The sequence below is a fragment of the Salvia splendens genome, unplaced genomic scaffold (genome assembly GCF_004379255.2).
Source record: "Salvia splendens isolate huo1 unplaced genomic scaffold, SspV2 ctg553, whole genome shotgun sequence".
NCBI lineage: Eukaryota > Viridiplantae > Streptophyta > Magnoliopsida > Lamiales > Lamiaceae > Salvia > Salvia splendens.
In genome coordinates this window covers 6,401-24,549 of record NW_024599211.1, presented here as the reverse complement: position 1 = coordinate 24,549, position 18,149 = coordinate 6,401, and the positions used below count along the sequence as shown (strand labels likewise).

The 18,149-nt window shown below is 35.7% G+C and overlaps 1 protein-coding gene across 1 annotated transcript; it reads left to right on the top strand.

Annotated features, from left to right (window-relative positions):
* The first annotated feature begins 11,476 nt into the window (after nt 1-11,476).
* Nucleotides 11,477-17,709, top strand: LOC121790577 (cleavage and polyadenylation specificity factor subunit 1-like). Its single transcript, XM_042188767.1, has 9 exons — nt 11,477-11,483; nt 12,899-13,070; nt 13,795-13,941; nt 14,309-14,462; nt 14,704-14,839; nt 16,018-16,163; nt 16,516-16,611; nt 16,702-16,754; nt 17,164-17,709. The coding sequence occupies exons 1-9, from the start codon at nt 11,477-11,479 to the stop codon at nt 17,369-17,371; spliced, it is 1,119 nt and encodes a 372-aa protein (XP_042044701.1). The 3' UTR covers nt 17,372-17,709.
* Nucleotides 17,710-18,149: the final 440 nt, after the last annotated feature.

Sequence of the window (18,149 nt, the reverse complement as noted above, 5' to 3'; positions counted from 1 at the left end):
TCTCTTCCTTCATGCGTATTCAGATATGATTTTGTTTTGAAATCACTTGATTTACTCTATATTTCATTTCCGAGCTCCTAGTTTCGAAAACACTTGATTTACTATACAGACTGATGTGTTTGATGTGCATTTCGTTTCTGAATCTCCTATGTTTCGAAAAAACACTGATCTACTTTTGATGTGTTTTGTGTTGGGTTTATCTGTTTGATATTGATTTTTGTTTTTATCTGATGTTATATGATGTTTTTTATAGGATGAGTAATGCGGGCGTTACCTACTTCCACCGGTCAAGGAGAGTTCCACCAGTGTAGTATTTCGTTTGAATCTAGTGTTGGCAAACACTGTGCCAAGCCTCAAACCACTTCCAAAGCTAGCCCAAACCTCATTCCCCAAACTGCATCTAGAAACAATCAACCTAACATAATGCATCTAGAAACAATCAACCTAACATAATTTTTCGCCAAACTTCTGCTCACATATTTCTGATAAAGGAATATTATTTTACGGACATGAACACTTCAGATCAATTAGATATCAATTAGATCTTTGCACACTTCCACCGGTCATAACCGCCGGCTACTTCCACCGGTAGTAGTATTTCGTTTGAATATAATGGTGGTCTTTAATAAGAAATTTGAATTGGTAGATGAGGACATTTAGAGTGCATTTAATGCTCAATCCGATATTTGATTTGTTGGTTAAATTTTTCGTGTGGTTCGTTCAATGGGCAAGGACCCGTTAAATTAAGGCTGAAAATTATTGTTTTATTATCATGAAAAATTTAGTGATAATAATCTTTGCAACACTATTACTACCTCCGTCCCCCAAAATTTATCCCACTTTGACTCAACACGGGTTTGAAGAAATGTAATGGAAAGTGAGTTGAAAAAGTTAGTGGATTGTGAGTCCTATTTTTATATATTAGTTTTATAATAAAATGTGAGTAGGAATGAACTAGTGGAATATGGAGTCCACTTAGGGTTAGCATTCGGGTTTCGGTTCGGTTTTTTGCAAAAAACCGAACCAAATCCAAAAAACCGAATTTAGTTCAGAATTCAAACCGAACCGAACCGAAAAACTGAAAAACCGAAATCCAAAAATTCAAACCTATCCGGCTCCCTATAGTTGGTAAGGTTCTTTTTAAAGAGCAAGAACACAAGAAAGTGCGGCACGGATGATGGTCATCAAACCACCGTTGCCACACTCCCAACACACTGTCTCGTTTTTGCCATGAACACGCCGAAAGTGACTACAAACCACACTACTGTCAGTTGATTTAAAAATGCAATCTAGGAAGTTGCACAAGTAGAACAGCTTGGGCGGTTCCTCCTTCGCCTTGGGCTGCTTCGCATTCTGCACACCCTTGTCCTTCTTCGGCACACCATTGTCATTCTTCGGCAAACCCTTGGCCGCAAACATCCACACAAGAGTTAGGTTACCCAAACCCCCGACACCACCCTAGGCACATGACACGGCACGACCAACCTAGGATACCCAAACCCTACAAAGCGAGAATGGACGAATAAACGGATTATACCAATATCAAATAAACAGATTCATTCAAACTCAAATAAAATAAACAAATTCATACCAATCTCAAATAAAATAAACAGATTCATAAAATACTAATCTCAAAATGGGCGAGAAATCAACCAATTCATACATTACTGATCTCAAACTAGGCGAGAAATAACAGATTAATACATTACAGATCACATAATAGGCGGAATGAACAGATTACCAATCTCAAATAAACATATTCATATTGTTGATCTAAAAAAAAACAAAATCATCAAATAAACAGAATCATACTGATCTCGAATGCTATTTGCAATTTGCAATAAACAGTTCGAAATTAACCCAAATTATGTTATGAATGAACAACATCAAACTAAAGAGAAATAGAAGAGAATATGAAATGGACGAGAATTTAGAAAAATTCATGCTGATCTAACTGAACTAAAAAAACACAGTAAATTCTACAAATTCAAGGTAAAATGAATTTTTTTACAGAATGCATCTAGAAACAACAATAGTATCAACATGCATCTAGAAACAATCAACCTAACATAATACATCTAGAAACAATCAAGCTAACATAATTTTTCGCCAAGGACTTCAGCTCACTTATTTCTGATAAAGGAATATTGTTTTACGACATGAACACTTCAGATCAATTAGATATCAATTAGATCTTTGCACACTTCCACCGGTCATAACCGCCGGCTACTTCCACCGGTAGTAGTATTTCGTTTGAATATAATGGTGGTCTTTAATAAGGAATTTGAATTGGTAGATGAGGACATTTAGAGTGCATTTAATGGCTCAATCCGATATTTGATTTGTTGGTTAAATTTTTCGTGTGGTTCGTTCAATGGGCAAGGGCCCGTTAAATTAAGGCTGAAAATTGTTGTTTTATTATCATGAAAAATTTAGTGATAATAATCTTTGCAACACTATTACTACCTCCGTCCCCCAAAATTTGTCCCACTTTGACTCAACACGGGTTTGAAGAAATGTAATGGAAAGTGAGTTGAAAAAGTTAATGGATTGTGAGTCCTATTTTTATATATTAGTTTTATAATAAAATATGAGTAGGAATGAATTAGTGGAATATGGAGTCCACTTAGGGGTTAGCATTCGGGTTTCGGTTCGGTTTTTTGCCAAAACCGAACCAAATCCAAAAAACCGAATTTAGTTCAGAATTCAAACCGAACCGAACCGAAAAACTGAAAAACCGAAATCCAAAATTCAAACCTATCCGGCTCCCTATAGTTGGTAAGGTTCTTTTTAAAGAGCAAGAACACAAGAAAGTGCGGCACGGATGATGGTCATCAACACCGTTGCCACACTCCCAACACACTGTCTCGTTTTTGCCATGAACACGCCGAAAGTGACTACAAACCACACTACTGTCAGTTGATTTAAAAATGCAATCTAGGAAGTTGCACAAGTAGAACAGCTTGGGCGGTTCCTCCTTCGCCTTGGGCTGCTTCGCATTCTGCACACCCTTGTCCTTCTTCGGCACACCATTGTCATTCTTCGGCAAACCCTTGGCCGCAAACATCCTCACAAGAGTTAGGTTACCCAAACCCGCGACACCACCCTAGGCACATGACACTGCACGACCAACCTAGGATACCCAAACCCTACAAAGCGAGAATGGACGAATAAACGGATTATACCAATATCAAATAAACAGATTCATTCCAAACTCAAATAAAATAAACAAATTCATACCAATCTCAAATAAAATAAACAGATTCATAAAATACTAATCTCAAAATGGGCGAGAAATCAACCAATTCATACATTACTGATCTCAAACTAGGCGAGAAATAAACAGATTAATACATTACAGATCACATAATAGGCGGTAATGAACAGATTACCAATCTCAAATAAACATATTCATATTGTTGATCTAAAAAAAACAAAATCATCAAATAAACAGAATCATACTGATCTCGAATGCTATTTGCAATTTGCAATAAACAGTTCGAAATTAACCCAAATTATGTTATGAATGAACAGAACATCAAACTAAAGAGAAATAGAAGAGAATATGAAAATGGACGAGAATTTAGAGAAATTCATGCTGATCTAACTGAACTAAAAAAACAAAGTAAATTCTACAAATTCAAGGTAAAATGATTTTTTTTTACAGAATGCATCTAGAAACAACAATAGTATCAACATGCATCTAGAAACAATCAACCTAACATAATACATATAGAAACAATCAACCTAACATAATTTTTCGCCAAGGACTTCAGCTCACTTATTTATGATAAAGGAATATTGTTTTACGGATATGAACACTTCAGATCAATTAGATATCAATTAGATCTTTGCACACTTCCACCGGTCATAACCGCCGGCTACTTCCACCGGTAGTAGTATTTCGTTTGAATATAATGGTGGTCTTTAATAAGGAATTTGAATTGGTAGATGAGGACATTTAGAGTGCATTTAATGGCTCAATCCGATATTTGATTTGTTGGTTAAATTTTTCGTGTGGTTCGTTCAATGGGCAAGGGCCCGTTAAATTAAGGCTGAAAATTGTTGTTTTATTATCATGAAAAATTTAGTGATAATAATCTTTGCAACACTATTACTACCTCCGTCCCCCAAAATTTGTCCCACTTTGACTCAACACGGGTTTGAAGAAATGTAATGGAAAGTGAGTTGAAAAAGTTAGTGGATTGTGAGTCCTATTTTTATATATTAGTTTTATAATAAAATGTGAGTAGGAATGAATTAGTGGAATATGGAGTCCACTTAGGGGTTAGCATTCGGGTTTCGGTTCGGTTTTTTGCCAAAACCGAACCAAATCCAAAAAACCGAATTTAGTTCAGAATTCAAACCGAACCGAACCGAAAAACTGAAAAACCGAAATCCAAAAATTCAAACCTATCCGGCTCCCTATAGTTGGTAAGGTTCTTTTTAAAGAGCAAGAACACAAGAAAGTGCGGCACGGATGATGGTCATCAACACCGTTGCCACACTCCCAACACACTGTCTCGTTTTTGCCATGAACACGCCGAAAGTGACTACAAACCACACTACTGTCAGTTGATTTAAAAATGCAATCTAGGAAGTTGCACAAGTAGAACAGCTTGGGCGTTCCTCCTTCGCCTTGGGCTGCTTCGCATTCTGCACACCCTTGTCCTTCTTCGGCACACCATTGTCATTCTTCGGCAAACCCTTGGCCGCAAACATCCTCACAAGAGTTAGGTTACCCAAACCCCGCGACACCACCCTAGGCACATGACACTGCACGACCAACCTAGGATACCCAAACCCTACAAAGCGAGAATGGACGAATAAACGGATTATACCAATATCAAATAAACAGATTCATTCCAAACTCAAATAAAATAAACAAATTCATACCAATCTCAAATAAAATAAACAGATTCATAAAATACTAATCTCAAAATGGGCGAGAAATCAACCAATTCATACATTACTGATCTCAAACTAGGCGAGAAATAAACAGATTAATACATTACAGATCACATAATAGGCGGGAATGAACAGATTACCAATCTCAAATAAACATATTCATATTGTTGATCTAAAAAAAAACAAAATCATCAAATAAACAGAATCATACTGATCTCGAATGCTATTTGCAATTTGCAATAAACAGTTCGAAATTAACCCAAATTATGTTATGAATGAACAGAACATCAAACTAAAGAGAAATAGAAGAGAATATGAAAATGGACGAGAATTTAGAGAAATTCATGCTGATCTAACTGAACTAAAAAAACACAGTAAATTTACAAATTCAAGGTAAAATGAATTTTTTTTACAGAATGCATCTAGAAACAACAATAGTATCAACATGCATCTAGAAACAATCAACCTAACATAATACATCTAGAAACAATCAACCTAACATAATTTTTCGCCAAGGACTTCAGCTCACTTATTTCTGATAAAGGAATATTGTTTTACGGACATGAACACTTCAGATCAATTAGATATCAATTAGATCTTTGCACACTTCCACCGGTCATAACCGCCGGCTACTTCCACCGGTAGTAGTATTTCGTTTGAATATAATGGTGGTCTTTAATAAGGAATTTGAATTGGTAGATGAGGACATTTAGAGTGCATTTAATGGCTCAATCCGATATTTGATTTGTTGGTTAAATTTTTCGTGTGGTTCGTTCAATGGGCAAGGGCCCGTTAAATTAAGGCTGAAAATTGTTGTTTTATTATCATGAAAAATTTAGTGATAATAATCTTTGCAACACTATTACTACCTCCGTCCCCCAAAATTTGTCCCACTTTGACTCAACACGGGTTTGAAGAAATGTAATGGAAAGTGAGTTGAAAAAGTTAATGGATTGTGAGTCCTATTTTTATATATTAGTTTTATAATAAAATGTGAGTAGGAATGAATTAGTGGAATATGGAGTCCACTTAGGGGTTAGCATTCGGGTTTCGGTTCGGTTTTTTGCCAAAACCTAACCAAATCCAAAAAACCGAATTTAGTTCAGAATTCAAACCGAACCGAACCGAAAAACTGAAAAACCGAAATCCAAAAATTCAAACCTATTCGGCTCCCTATAGTTGGTAAGGTTCTTTTTAAAGAGCAAGAACACAAGAAAGTGCGGCACGGATGATGGTCATCAACACCGTTGCCACACTCCCAACACACTGTCTCGTTTTTGCCATGAACACGCCGAAAGTGACTACAAACCACACTACTATCAGTTGATTTAAAAATGCAATCTAGGAAGTTGCACAAGTAGAACAGCTTGGGCGTTCCTCCTTCGCCTTGGGCTGCTTCGCATTCTGCACACCCTTGTCCTTCTTCGGCACACCATTGTCATTCTTCGGCAAACCCTTGGCCGCAAACATCCTCACAAGAGTTAGGTTACCCAAACCCCGCGACACCACCCTAGGCACATGACACTGCACGACCAACCTAGGATACCCAAACCCTACAAAGCGAGAATGGACGAATAAACGGATTATACCAATCTCAAATAAACAGATTCATTCCAAACTCAAATAAAATAAACAAATTCATACCAATCTCAAATAAAATAAACAGATTCATAAAATACTAATCTCGAAATGGGCGAGAAATCAACCAATTCATACATTACTGATCTCAAACTAGGCGAGAAATAAACAGATTAATACATTACAGATCACATAATAGGCGGGAATGAACAGATTACCGATCTCAAATAAACATATTAATATTGTTGATTTCAAAAAAAAACAAAATCATCAAATAAACAGAATCATACTCATCTCGAATGCTATTTGCAATAAACAGTTCGAAATTAACCCAAATTATGTTATGAATGAACAGAACATCAAACTAAAGAGAAATAGAAGAGAATATGAAAATGGACGAGAATTTAGAGAAATTCATGCTGATCTAACTGAACTAAAAAAACACAGTAAATTCTACAAATTCAAGGTAAAATGAATTTTTTTTTACAGAATGCATCTAGAAACAACAATAGTATCAACATGCATCTAGAAACAATCAACCTAACATAATACATCTAGAAACAATCAACCTAACATAATTTTTCGCCAAGGACTTCAGCTCACTTATTTCTGATAAAGGAATATTGTTTTACGGACATGAACACTTCAGATCAATTAGATATCAATTAGATCTTTGCACACTTCCACCGGTCATAACCGCCGGCTACTTCCACCGGTAGTAGTATTTCGTTTGAATATAATGGTGGTCTTTAATAAGGAATTTGAATTGGTAGATGAGGACATTTAGAGTGCATTTAATGGCTCAATCCGATATTTGATTTGTTGGTTAAATTTTTCGTGTGGTTCGTTCAATGGGCAAGGGCCCGTTAAATTAAGGCTGAAAATTGTTGTTTTATTATCATGAAAAATTTAGTGATAATAATCTTTGCAACACTATTACTACCTCCGTCCCCCAAAATTTGTCCCACTTTGACTCAACACGGGTTTGAAGAAATGTAATGGAAAGTGAGTTGAAAAAGTTAGTGGATTGTGAGTCCTATTTTTATATATTAGTTTTATAATAAAATATGAGTAGGAATGAATTAGTGGAATATGGAGTCCACTTAGGGGTGAGCATTCGGGTTTCGGTTCAGTTTTTTGCCAAAACCGAACCAAATCCAAAAAACCGAATTTAGTTCAGAATTCAAACCGAACCGAACCGAAAAACTGAAAAACCGAAATCCAAAAATTCAAACCTATCCGGCTCCCTATAGTTGGTAAGGTTCTTTTTAAAGAGCAAGAACACAAGAAAGTGCGGCACGGATGATGGTCATCAACACCGTTGCCACACTCCCAACACACTGTCTCGTTTTTGCCATGAACACGCCGAAAGTGACTACAAACCACACTACTATCAGTTGATTTTAAAATGCAATCTAGGAAGTTGCACAAGTAGAACAGCTTGGGCGGTTCCTCCTTCGCCTTGGGCTGCTTCGCATTCTGCACACCCTTGTCCTTCTTCGGCACACCATTGTCATTCTTCGGCAAACCCTTGGCCGCAAACATCCTCACAAGAGTTAGGTTACCCAAACCCCGCGACACCACCCTAGGCACATGACACTGCACGACCAACCTAGGATACCCAAACCCTACAAAGCGAGAATGGACGAATAAACGGATTATACCAATCTCAAATAAACAGATTCATTCCAAACTCAAATAAAATAAACAAATTCATACCAATCACAAATAAAATAAACAGATTCATAAAATACTAATCTCAAAATGGGCGAGAAATCAACCAATTCATACATTACTGATCTCAAACTAGGCGAGAAATAAACAGATTAATACATTACAGATCACATAATGGGCGGAAATGAACAGATTACCAATCTCAAATAAACATATTCATATTGTTGATTTCAAAAAAAACAAAATCATCAAATAAACAGAATCATACTGATCTCGAATGCTATTTGCAATTTGCAATAAACAGTTCGAAATTAACCCAAATTATGTTATGAATGAACAGAACATCAAACTAAAGAGAAATAGAAGAGAATATGAAAATGGACGAGAATTTAGAGAAATTCATGCTGATCTAACTGAACTAAAAAAACACAGTAAATTCTACAAATTCAAGGTAAAATGAATTTTTTTTACAGAATGCATCTAGAAACAACAATAGTATCAACATGCATCTAGAAACAATCAACCTAACATAATACATCTAGAAACAATCAACCTAACATAATTTTTCGCCAAGGACTTCTGCTCACTTATTTCTGATAAAGGAATATTGTTTTACGGACATGAACACTTCAGATCAATTAGATATCAATTAGATCTTTGCACACTTCCACCGGTCATAACCGCCGGCTACTTCCACCGGTAGTAGTATTTCGTTTGAATATAATGGTGGTCTTTAATAAGGAATTTGAATTGGTAGATGAGGACATTTAGAGTGCATTTAATGGCTCAATCCGATATTTGATTTGTTGGTTAAATTTTTCGTGTGGTTCGTTCAATGGGCAAGGGCCCGTTAAATTAAGGCTGAAAATTGTTGTTTTATTATCATGAAAAATTTAGTGATAATAATCTTTGCAACACTATTACTACCTCCGTCCCCCAAAATTTGTCCCACTTTGACTCAACACGGGTTTGAAGAAATGTAATGGAAAGTGAGTTGAAAAGGTTAGTGGATTGTGAGTCCTATTTTTATATATTAGTTTTATAATAAAATGTGAGTAGGAATGAATTAGTGGAATATGGAGTCCACTTAGGGGTGAGCATTCGGGCTTCGGTTCGGTTTTTTGCCAAAACCGAACCAAATCCAAAAAACCGAATTTAGTTCAAAATTCAAACCGAACCGAACCGAAAAACTGAAAAACCGAAATACGAAAATTCAAACCTATCCAGCTTCCTATAGTTGGTAAGGTTCTTTTTAAAGAGCAAGAACACAAGAAAGTGCGGCACGGATGATGGTCATCAACACCGTTGCCACACTCCCAACACACTGTCTCGTTTTTGCCATGAACACGCCGAAAGTGACTACAAACCACACTACTGTCAGTTGATTTAAAAATGCAATCTAGGAAGTTGCACAAGTAGAACAGCTTGGGCGGTTCCTCCTTCGCCTTGGGCTGCTTCGCATTCTGCACACCATTGTCATTCTTCGGCACACCATTGTCATTCTTCGGCAAACCCTTGGCCGCAAACATCCTCACAAGAGTTAGGTTACCCAAACCCCGCGACACCACCCTAGGCACATGACACTGCACGACCAACCTAGGATACCCAAACCCTACAAAGCGAGAATGGACGAATAAACGGATTATACCAATCTCAAATAAACAGATTCATTCCAAACTCAAATAAAATAAACAAATTCATACCAATCACAAATAAAATAAACAGATTCATAAAATACTAATCTCAAAATGGGCGAGAAATCAACCAATTCATACATTACTGATCTCAAACTGGGCGAGAAATAAACAGATTAATACATTACAAATCACACAATGGGCGGGAATGAACGGATTACCAATCTCAAATAAACATATTCATATTGTTGATCTTAAAAAAACAAAATCATCAAATAAACAGAATCATACTGATCTCAAATGCTAGTTGTAACCCTTGAAGTCCTAAATCCAAAACCAAATTTCATCACAACAGTTCGAAATTAACCCAAATTTTGATATGCATGAACAGAACATCAAACTAAACAGAAAAAAAGAAGAGAATACCCTCGGGCTGTTTTGCATTCTGCAATCCCTTGTCCTTCTTCATCACACCATTGGCCGCAAACATATTCATAAACATACTCACAAGAGTGAGGTTACCCAAACCCTGCACGGCCACCCTAGGCAAAAGACCCTGCATGGCCACCCTAGGCACAACCCTGCACGACCACCCCACTGCCACCCTAGGATACCCAAACCCTACAAAACGAGAATGGGTGAAAACACGGATTCATTCCAATCTCAAATAAACAGAACGAGAATAAACAGATTCATACCAATCTCAAATAAACTAAACAGATTCATACCAATCTCAAATAAAATAAACAGATTCATAAATTACTAATCTCAAAATGGGCTAGAAATAAACCGATTCATACATTACTAATCTCAAAATAGGCGAAGATGAACAGATAATATACATATTCATACATTACTGATCTCAAAAAGGGCGAGGCGAGAAATAAACAGAATCATACATTACAGATCTCAAAATGAGCAAGACTGAACAGATTCATACATTACCGATCACATAATGGGCGAGAATGAACAGATTACCAATACAAAAAACACAGTAAATTCTACAAATTCAAGGTAAAATGGACAGAACATCAAACTAAAGAGAAATAGAAGAGAATACCCTTCACTTTCAGACTGAAAATGGACGAGAATTTAGAGAAATTCATGCTGATCTAACTGAACTAAAAAACACAGTAAATTCTACAAATTCAAGGTAAAATGAATTTTTTTTACAGAATACATCTAGAAACAACAATAGTATCAACCTGCATCTAGAAACAATCAACCTAACATAATACATCTAGAAACAATCAACCTAACATAATTTTTCGCCAAGGACTTCAGCTCACTTATTTCTGATAAAGGAATATTGTTTTACGGACATGAACACTTCAGATCAATTAGATATCAATTAGATCTTTGCACACTTCCACCGGTCATAACCGCCGGCTACTTCCACCGGTAGTAGTATTTCGTTTGAATATAATGGTGGTCTTTAATAAGGAATTTGAATTGGTAGATGAGACATTTAGAGTGCATTTAATGGCTCAATCCGATATTTGATTTGTTGGTTAAATTTTTCGTGTGGTTCGTTCAATGGGCAAGGGCCCGTTAAATTAAGGCTGAAAATTGTTGTTTTATTATCATGAAAAATTTAGTGATAATAATCTTTGCAACACTATTACTACCTCCGTCCCCAAAATTTGTCCCACTTTGACTCAACACGGATTTGAAGAAATGTAATGGAAAGTGAGTAGAAAAGGTTAGTGGATTGTGAGTCCTATTTTATATATTAGTTTTATAATAAAATATGAGTAGGAATGAATTAGTGGAATATGGAGTCCACTTAAGGGTGAGCATTCGGGTTTCGGTTCGGTTTTTTGCCAAAACCGAACAAAACCCAAAAAACCGAATTTAGTTCAAAATTCAGACCGAACCGAAATTAAAAAAAAAACCGATTTACATCGAAATAGATATCAGATCGACATCTAAGTGATTCAACCTATTAACACATGGATATGCTTCACAAAAACATAGCAGCAAAAGACAAAATACCAACTATTCTCAGATCTGTTTACATTCCAATATTGTTGTTTTGGCATAAATAACATAGACATGCCATCGAAATATAGTTTTATGGACTGCATAGCAATTAACACAGATGCTAGATATCAAGAGTCATGTATCGTGAAAAATTGAAGATTATTAGTTCGTGTTGTGTCACAATTTTAGTAGGAAGATTTTTGAAAGATCTGGTGAGAGAGAGAATTTTGTTGAGCATGAAAGAGTCGAGAAACATGGTGTTGGTGGGTTTGTGGTAGTCAGTTTGTGGATGATTTTATTTGATTTTATGGAAATATATTGTCTAGCTTAGTCAGCTTCTTGCTATTGTCGAATTTAGAGATTGACGACATGTAAATCGTGGCAAGGAAATATCTGGTGTTGGTGGAAAATTTTGCAACCATGGTTTAGATATTGCAGAGGTTACTCTATGTTCTTACCGACGGTCAATTCAGAAATGATTTTTGGTTGCGTTTTTATTAGGTTTTTAAGGGGATGACTGGGTAATGGTATCCAATTAATAATTAATATACATGTTTTGAAATATTTAGGCTAATATGTAGTATAAGTCTTGATTCCACCAAGAATATTTTTAATACTCTGTATTCCAAAATTGTCATTCAAACTCAACAATGATGTAATACCATTAGCAAAAGTGAAGATCAATTGGTTATCATGTTTAATTATTTTTTTTAAGTATTCATCTTTATCCACACACAACTAAATATTTATGTATCAAGAATTATGAGCCCTAAATATTGGAAGATTTTAGCTTGTAATAATAATGTTGATAACACTTGTGATTTTAGTGTTAATGTCATTTACAAGGACAATTTTTAAAATTTATGAACTATTTTTTTGTTGTTATCACGTGAATTTATTCTCATTTATGTATATTCATTCTTTTTGATATTTTTTTTCTTGTGAACTTTTATTTTGTTGAATATAAATTGTCACTAATTAATTTGTATTGATGGTGTTTTAGTATGTCATTAAAGTGTGGTTGTTTTGTTTGTATTAGATATTTTAAATTGTTCTATTCTAATCAATATTTTATTCTTTCTCTCTTTTAAATTTACATTTAATTAATTAATTTTTTTTAGCGGTTCCCAACCTCATTACTGCTGCCGCCAACGTTCTTGAAGTTTACATTGTAAGAATTCAGGAAGAGGCTTCTCCGTCCTTAGCTCACAAAGCTGCTGCCGAGCCCAAGGGTGGTGGAGCCGTCTTAGCTGGCATTTCCGGTGCCTCACTTGAGCTCGTTTGCCATTATAGGTTTCTTCTTTTCCTATATCTAGTATTTACTTGAATTATGCCTTTTCTTTGTCGTAAATAATTCAGCTGTGCAATGTTGAAAAGCTTTGTCGCACTTTTTGGCTAGGAGGATGCTCCAGGAAAATACTGTATTGCAGGGCATGTTGTATTGAGAAATTGTCCTCTTGATTTTAGTTTTCAGCTTGGTTTGATGGCTTGCATAGCTATACTTTGTTTTTAATTAGTTAATATTATATGTGTTCAAATTGATGATTGGAGTAATTAGTTGAAATTTGTTGGAAATGTTTGAATGTTCGTAGGTAAAATTACGAAATTTTTGTTTCCAACAATGTTACTAGCTCTCCCACTCTGCATGATAGAGTCTTAATATGAAGCTAAATTCATCAAATGCAACAAATGCACCATCATGATTACTTATTTTGTGTTCTATTACTTATTGTCTTTCACATTGTTTAAGATTGTATTAAGAAAGTAGTGGGGTTGTGGTTGAGCTTACATAACATCATCATCATTATCATACTCAGTATTTTAACCTAGTTTTGGAATTCGGATTAATATGTAGCTATCTACTGGAGTAAATTTTGTTAATATTAGCAATGATTTTTTTGTTGCACCCACAATTTTTAAGAATGAGTGTCAGTTTCCTCAAGTAATTTGTTACAATGGAAAAACAGTATTATTTGTTATTTCAGATGCTAATTCGATTTTGTTTAATGCCGTGTAGGTTGCATGGTAATGTGGAGTCATTGGGGGTGTTACCAAATGGAGCTACTGATGGTGGAAAGAGGAGAGACTCTATTATATTGACTTTTCGAGATGCAAAAATATCAGTTTTGGAGTTTGATGAATCAATATATGGGCTACGAACCAGGTGTGATGTAACCTTATTATTGCAAATTCCTTTCCCACACGTTGAAGGACCACAACGCGTTCTATGGTGCTATTGGTGGCACTCATATAGTCATATGCATATATAAGTAGCTCTTTACATTATTTGTGACAGGAAAAATAGGTCTTTGATTTATTTTTATTTATATATGTTGCTATATTTCTTCAACATGAACTTGTGAACTCAAACTGCCTACATAACAAATCTGAAGCTGTGGAGAGTAATTTCTGATTGTAAGTTGCAAATAGAATGAATGTCTGTTGTTACTAGTATGCCTCGACACGAACTATCATGAGAATGCTGTTTGGTGGTAATTTACTTATAGATACTTTTACTTCTTCTCTTTCAGTTCCATGCATTGTTTTGAGGGTTCTGATTGGGTTCACTTGAGAAGAGGCAGAGAATTTTTCCCAAGAGGCCCACTAGTGAAAGTTGATCCATTGGGGAGGTGTGCTGCGGTGCTTGCATATGGATTACAAATGATAGTCCTCAAAGCAGCTGAGGTTTTGTAACTGATCTATCTTTACTCTGTTACAGTTCTTTTGATATGAATATTTTGATTACTAGGAACACGATATATATTTCTATTGCTACTACTAGATATTTACTCCATATTGTATCATGAACTATTTCGAATGTTGAGGATGATGAATGTTTGAGCCATGTGGATCATGCTGCTTTCAAGTAGTAACTGCTTATATCATTTTTTTTAATTGTAAATTCAATTGTGAAACGTGATGTTAGGCTAGCACTGGTTTAACTGCACCTGCAGAGGACAGTACTTTCAGGGCAGCTGCTGCATCTCGAATTGAATCATCGTATATTTGTGGCTTACAAGATCTTGATATGAAGCATGTTAAAGATTTCATCTTCATCCATGGTAAGTATTCTCATCCATGGTAAGGATTCTGATTTGTTTTTTTTTGGCATCCCTTTTTAATAAAGGGTGGTTCAGAAAATCCAATATGGCTAAGTATATATTCTCAAATATTTGTGTGTGCTTTTTTGTCGCTATAGATTTCCTAATCATTGTAATTTCCTTACCCATACTTCTGTGGAAAGTTTTGATTGTATACTTCAGAATAGTCAATAAAAAGCATGCACCAGAACCAGATTGAGAATCAGCACTTTCTTATGGGCTACAGCACACAAATTTCCTTTCTTGTAACTGCCGATGTTTAATTGCTGATTTTGAAAAGGGCTTATGATGATTTTTTTTTTCTGTTCTGTATTTTTAATTGGGTGCTAATCTGATCTTTATCTTTCCAAGTTATAGGTTTCCCAATATATGCTTGGTTTGATAGCTTTGATTTCTAAAATGACTGCATTATTCAATTCTATCAAGTGTCGTTTTCTAAAAGGCAGAGACTGACTATTACTTGTTTGGTTCTATTGACTTTCTCATCATTGCCGCTCCTTTTATCTCAAGTTTAAGTTGAGCTTATTGGTTACATGGCAAAAAAACTAGTTTGGGAAGTCTACGACATAGATCTTTTCTGTATATTTTCCTCTGAGTAGGTGGAATTGTCAAAATCTTCTCTAATTTGGATAATTTGATGCTAGTGATAAAGGAAAAATCTGTTTTATGCTTTAAGGTTGTAGTTACCAGATTTTGACCTTCTTCAGTTAAAATTTATAAGTTATAATTTAATGTGGTTGTGGATTAAATTAAGTGAGAGTGCAGTTATAGACAACTCCAACTCAGTGAGACACTCTTGACCGCCAGCAACTAAGTGGTAATCAATTTATAATAAATGATTAAATTCTCAATTCAACTTCATAATTTTTTTGGGTACACCAAAGGTCTCTAATAAGAGGACTCTTCTGATTTGCTGTGAAAGAAGTCTTACTTGTAGCCATTGCTTGGTCTAATCAGTGGTTTTATTTAATCTTTTGTTTTTGCTTTTAGGTCCTTACTATCCTGATTATATTTCTCTAAGATTCAGGCAACTAATTTGTGATCTGTTCGTATATCTTTTCTCAGCAACTTCATTTCATTATGAACCTCAGCCAATTCACAGCAACTCCTTTTTTGAATGATTAAAAGCTATTTTTCAGGTTATATTGAGCCTGTTGTGGTAATTCTTCATGAACATGAGCTTACATGGGCGGGTCGGGTTGCTTGGAAACATCACACTTGTATGGTTTCAGCACTCAGCGTCAATACAACATTAAAGCAGCATCCGCTCATATGGTCAGCCATGGTCAGTGTTTTAAAATTTGATCCTCTTATTTTACTTATAGGGTCTCATGTAATTGTTCCAACTATATTAAGAGCTTATCATGTCATGTCTTAGGAATATTTTTTCTCTACGTGCTAATGTTAATATAGCATATTTTTGTGGTGCTAGAGGTTTACTTTATGACCTACATCCATCGTTGAGAAAGCCTTCATTATGATGCCTCAGTTATCTTCTATTTGTACCTGTCTTAGGCATTGATAGATTACAAAGGAAGAACGTTGGAGTTTGTACACTAGCTTAAAGCTAACCACCCTCTAATATCCAACCAATGTTAATCTGAACTAATTACTATATTTTTCTATATGATTTTCAGAATCTCCCTCATGATGCATACAAGCTTCTTGCAGTTCCTTCACCTATTGGTGGAGTTCTTGTAATTGGTGCGAATACAATTCATTATCATAGCCAGGTTTGCTCTTTTTGGCATTGCATCTTCGGTATCACCTGCTTTTCCATCCTTTTTGTCCTGCTCTATATCTGATGATGCTTAATTGGTCAGTCTGCTTCATGTCACTTGGGGTTGAACAATTTTGCTGTTCCCGCAGATGGAAGGTGAAATTTCTGTTTCACTATTTCTTTCTGCCCCTTCTTTTCTCTATAATATGTGGAGAAGGATGTATTACCATTCAATATAATCTACTAGTTTTTTAAGTTAGACCGTGCATGTATTATTAGACTAACTATTGGTTCATTGCTGACTTTGCCTCTTATAATGATTTACATTAGGAATAAGTGCATCACAAAGCACGGTGCCACCTTTTAGGATAGGTTATACATTGTTCTTCCGTCCCGTTCCTGAAAAAACTACTTATTGTACATATAGGTTTGCTGGTTTTAAAGGTGATATTTGTAAACATAGTACTTACTGTTAATAACTTTGATTAGAATGTTTGATATCTCCACCTAGCCTTTATTGCTAAGAAGTTGCATTATTTCTAATGTATATGCACTCCTCTTTCAGTCAAGAGATGCCTAGGTCTGGATTTACTACGGAGCTTGTTGCCGCCACTGCGACATGGTTAACTAATGATGTTGCTGTGTTCTCCTCTAAATCTGGGGAGCTGCTTTTGCTTACTCTTGTTTATGATGGGAGGTTGGCGATTTATTACTCTCACTTGGTTCTCCTATTGGAGACATACGGAAGTGCTGTATTCATTTTGTTTAACTAAGTCAACCCTTGCATCTAATTTTACATATTCTGTTTCTGACATGGGTGTTTAGAATATTCTTTTGCTGACTTATCTGGCTCAACAATTTTATCTTATGATCTGTTGGTAGAGCGTGTTACTGGGAATATCTGGAAATTTCTTTATGTTATGTTTATAGCTTTTCAAATATTGCCAGATTAAACCTCTGCAGATCTGGTTTGAAAGACTTCCTAGTGATGTGTTATCATTTTGGTTGAGAGTATGCAAAAATGAGATACTTAAGCTTCAAGTGTAGAATATGATGTATAAATATGCCTGGGCTATGCATTGTTGGCTTGCCTTTGATTGTGTAAAAACTAGGCCGGTGATACGGTCAGCAACCACGGAGGATGGAAAGTATACACACGCCGCAAAAAGGGGAAAGAGGTTGGAGGCGGCGAGGAAGAAGGGGAAACCGGCGCAGGGGTTTGAGGATGTTGAAGAAGTCAGCCTTGCGAATCTGCAGCAGTTCAACCGCTGCCCGACCTTCATGCAGCTCCTAGATTTATGCTTTTTAGTTGAGTATGATTGGTATAAATAAATGTATTTAGGAAGTTCATTTTATCTGGGAAAGATCATTGTACTTTGGACGACGTGAGTCGTAGGCCTCTGCGGAGGAGGGTTCTCATAAATTGTCTTGCAATACAAGTGATCGATTCCTTTCATTAATAGCCTCACCCCTTTACTATTACAATTCGGTGCACAACTCGTGCTTCCTTCCCCTCCCCTCGTCTTTCACTCCTATCAATTGGTGCGGTGA

Bases quoted from the DNA above. Each gene is read 5' to 3' on its own strand.
- LOC121790577 (XM_042188767.1), top strand. The intron at 16,164-16,515 runs GTCAGTGTTTTA...TATGATTTTCAG, and splicing joins CGCTCATATGGTCAGCCATG to AATCTCCCTCATGATGCATA. The intron at 16,755-17,163 runs GTGAAATTTCTG...CTCCTCTTTCAG, and splicing joins GCTGTTCCCGCAGATGGAAG to TCAAGAGATGCCTAGGTCTG.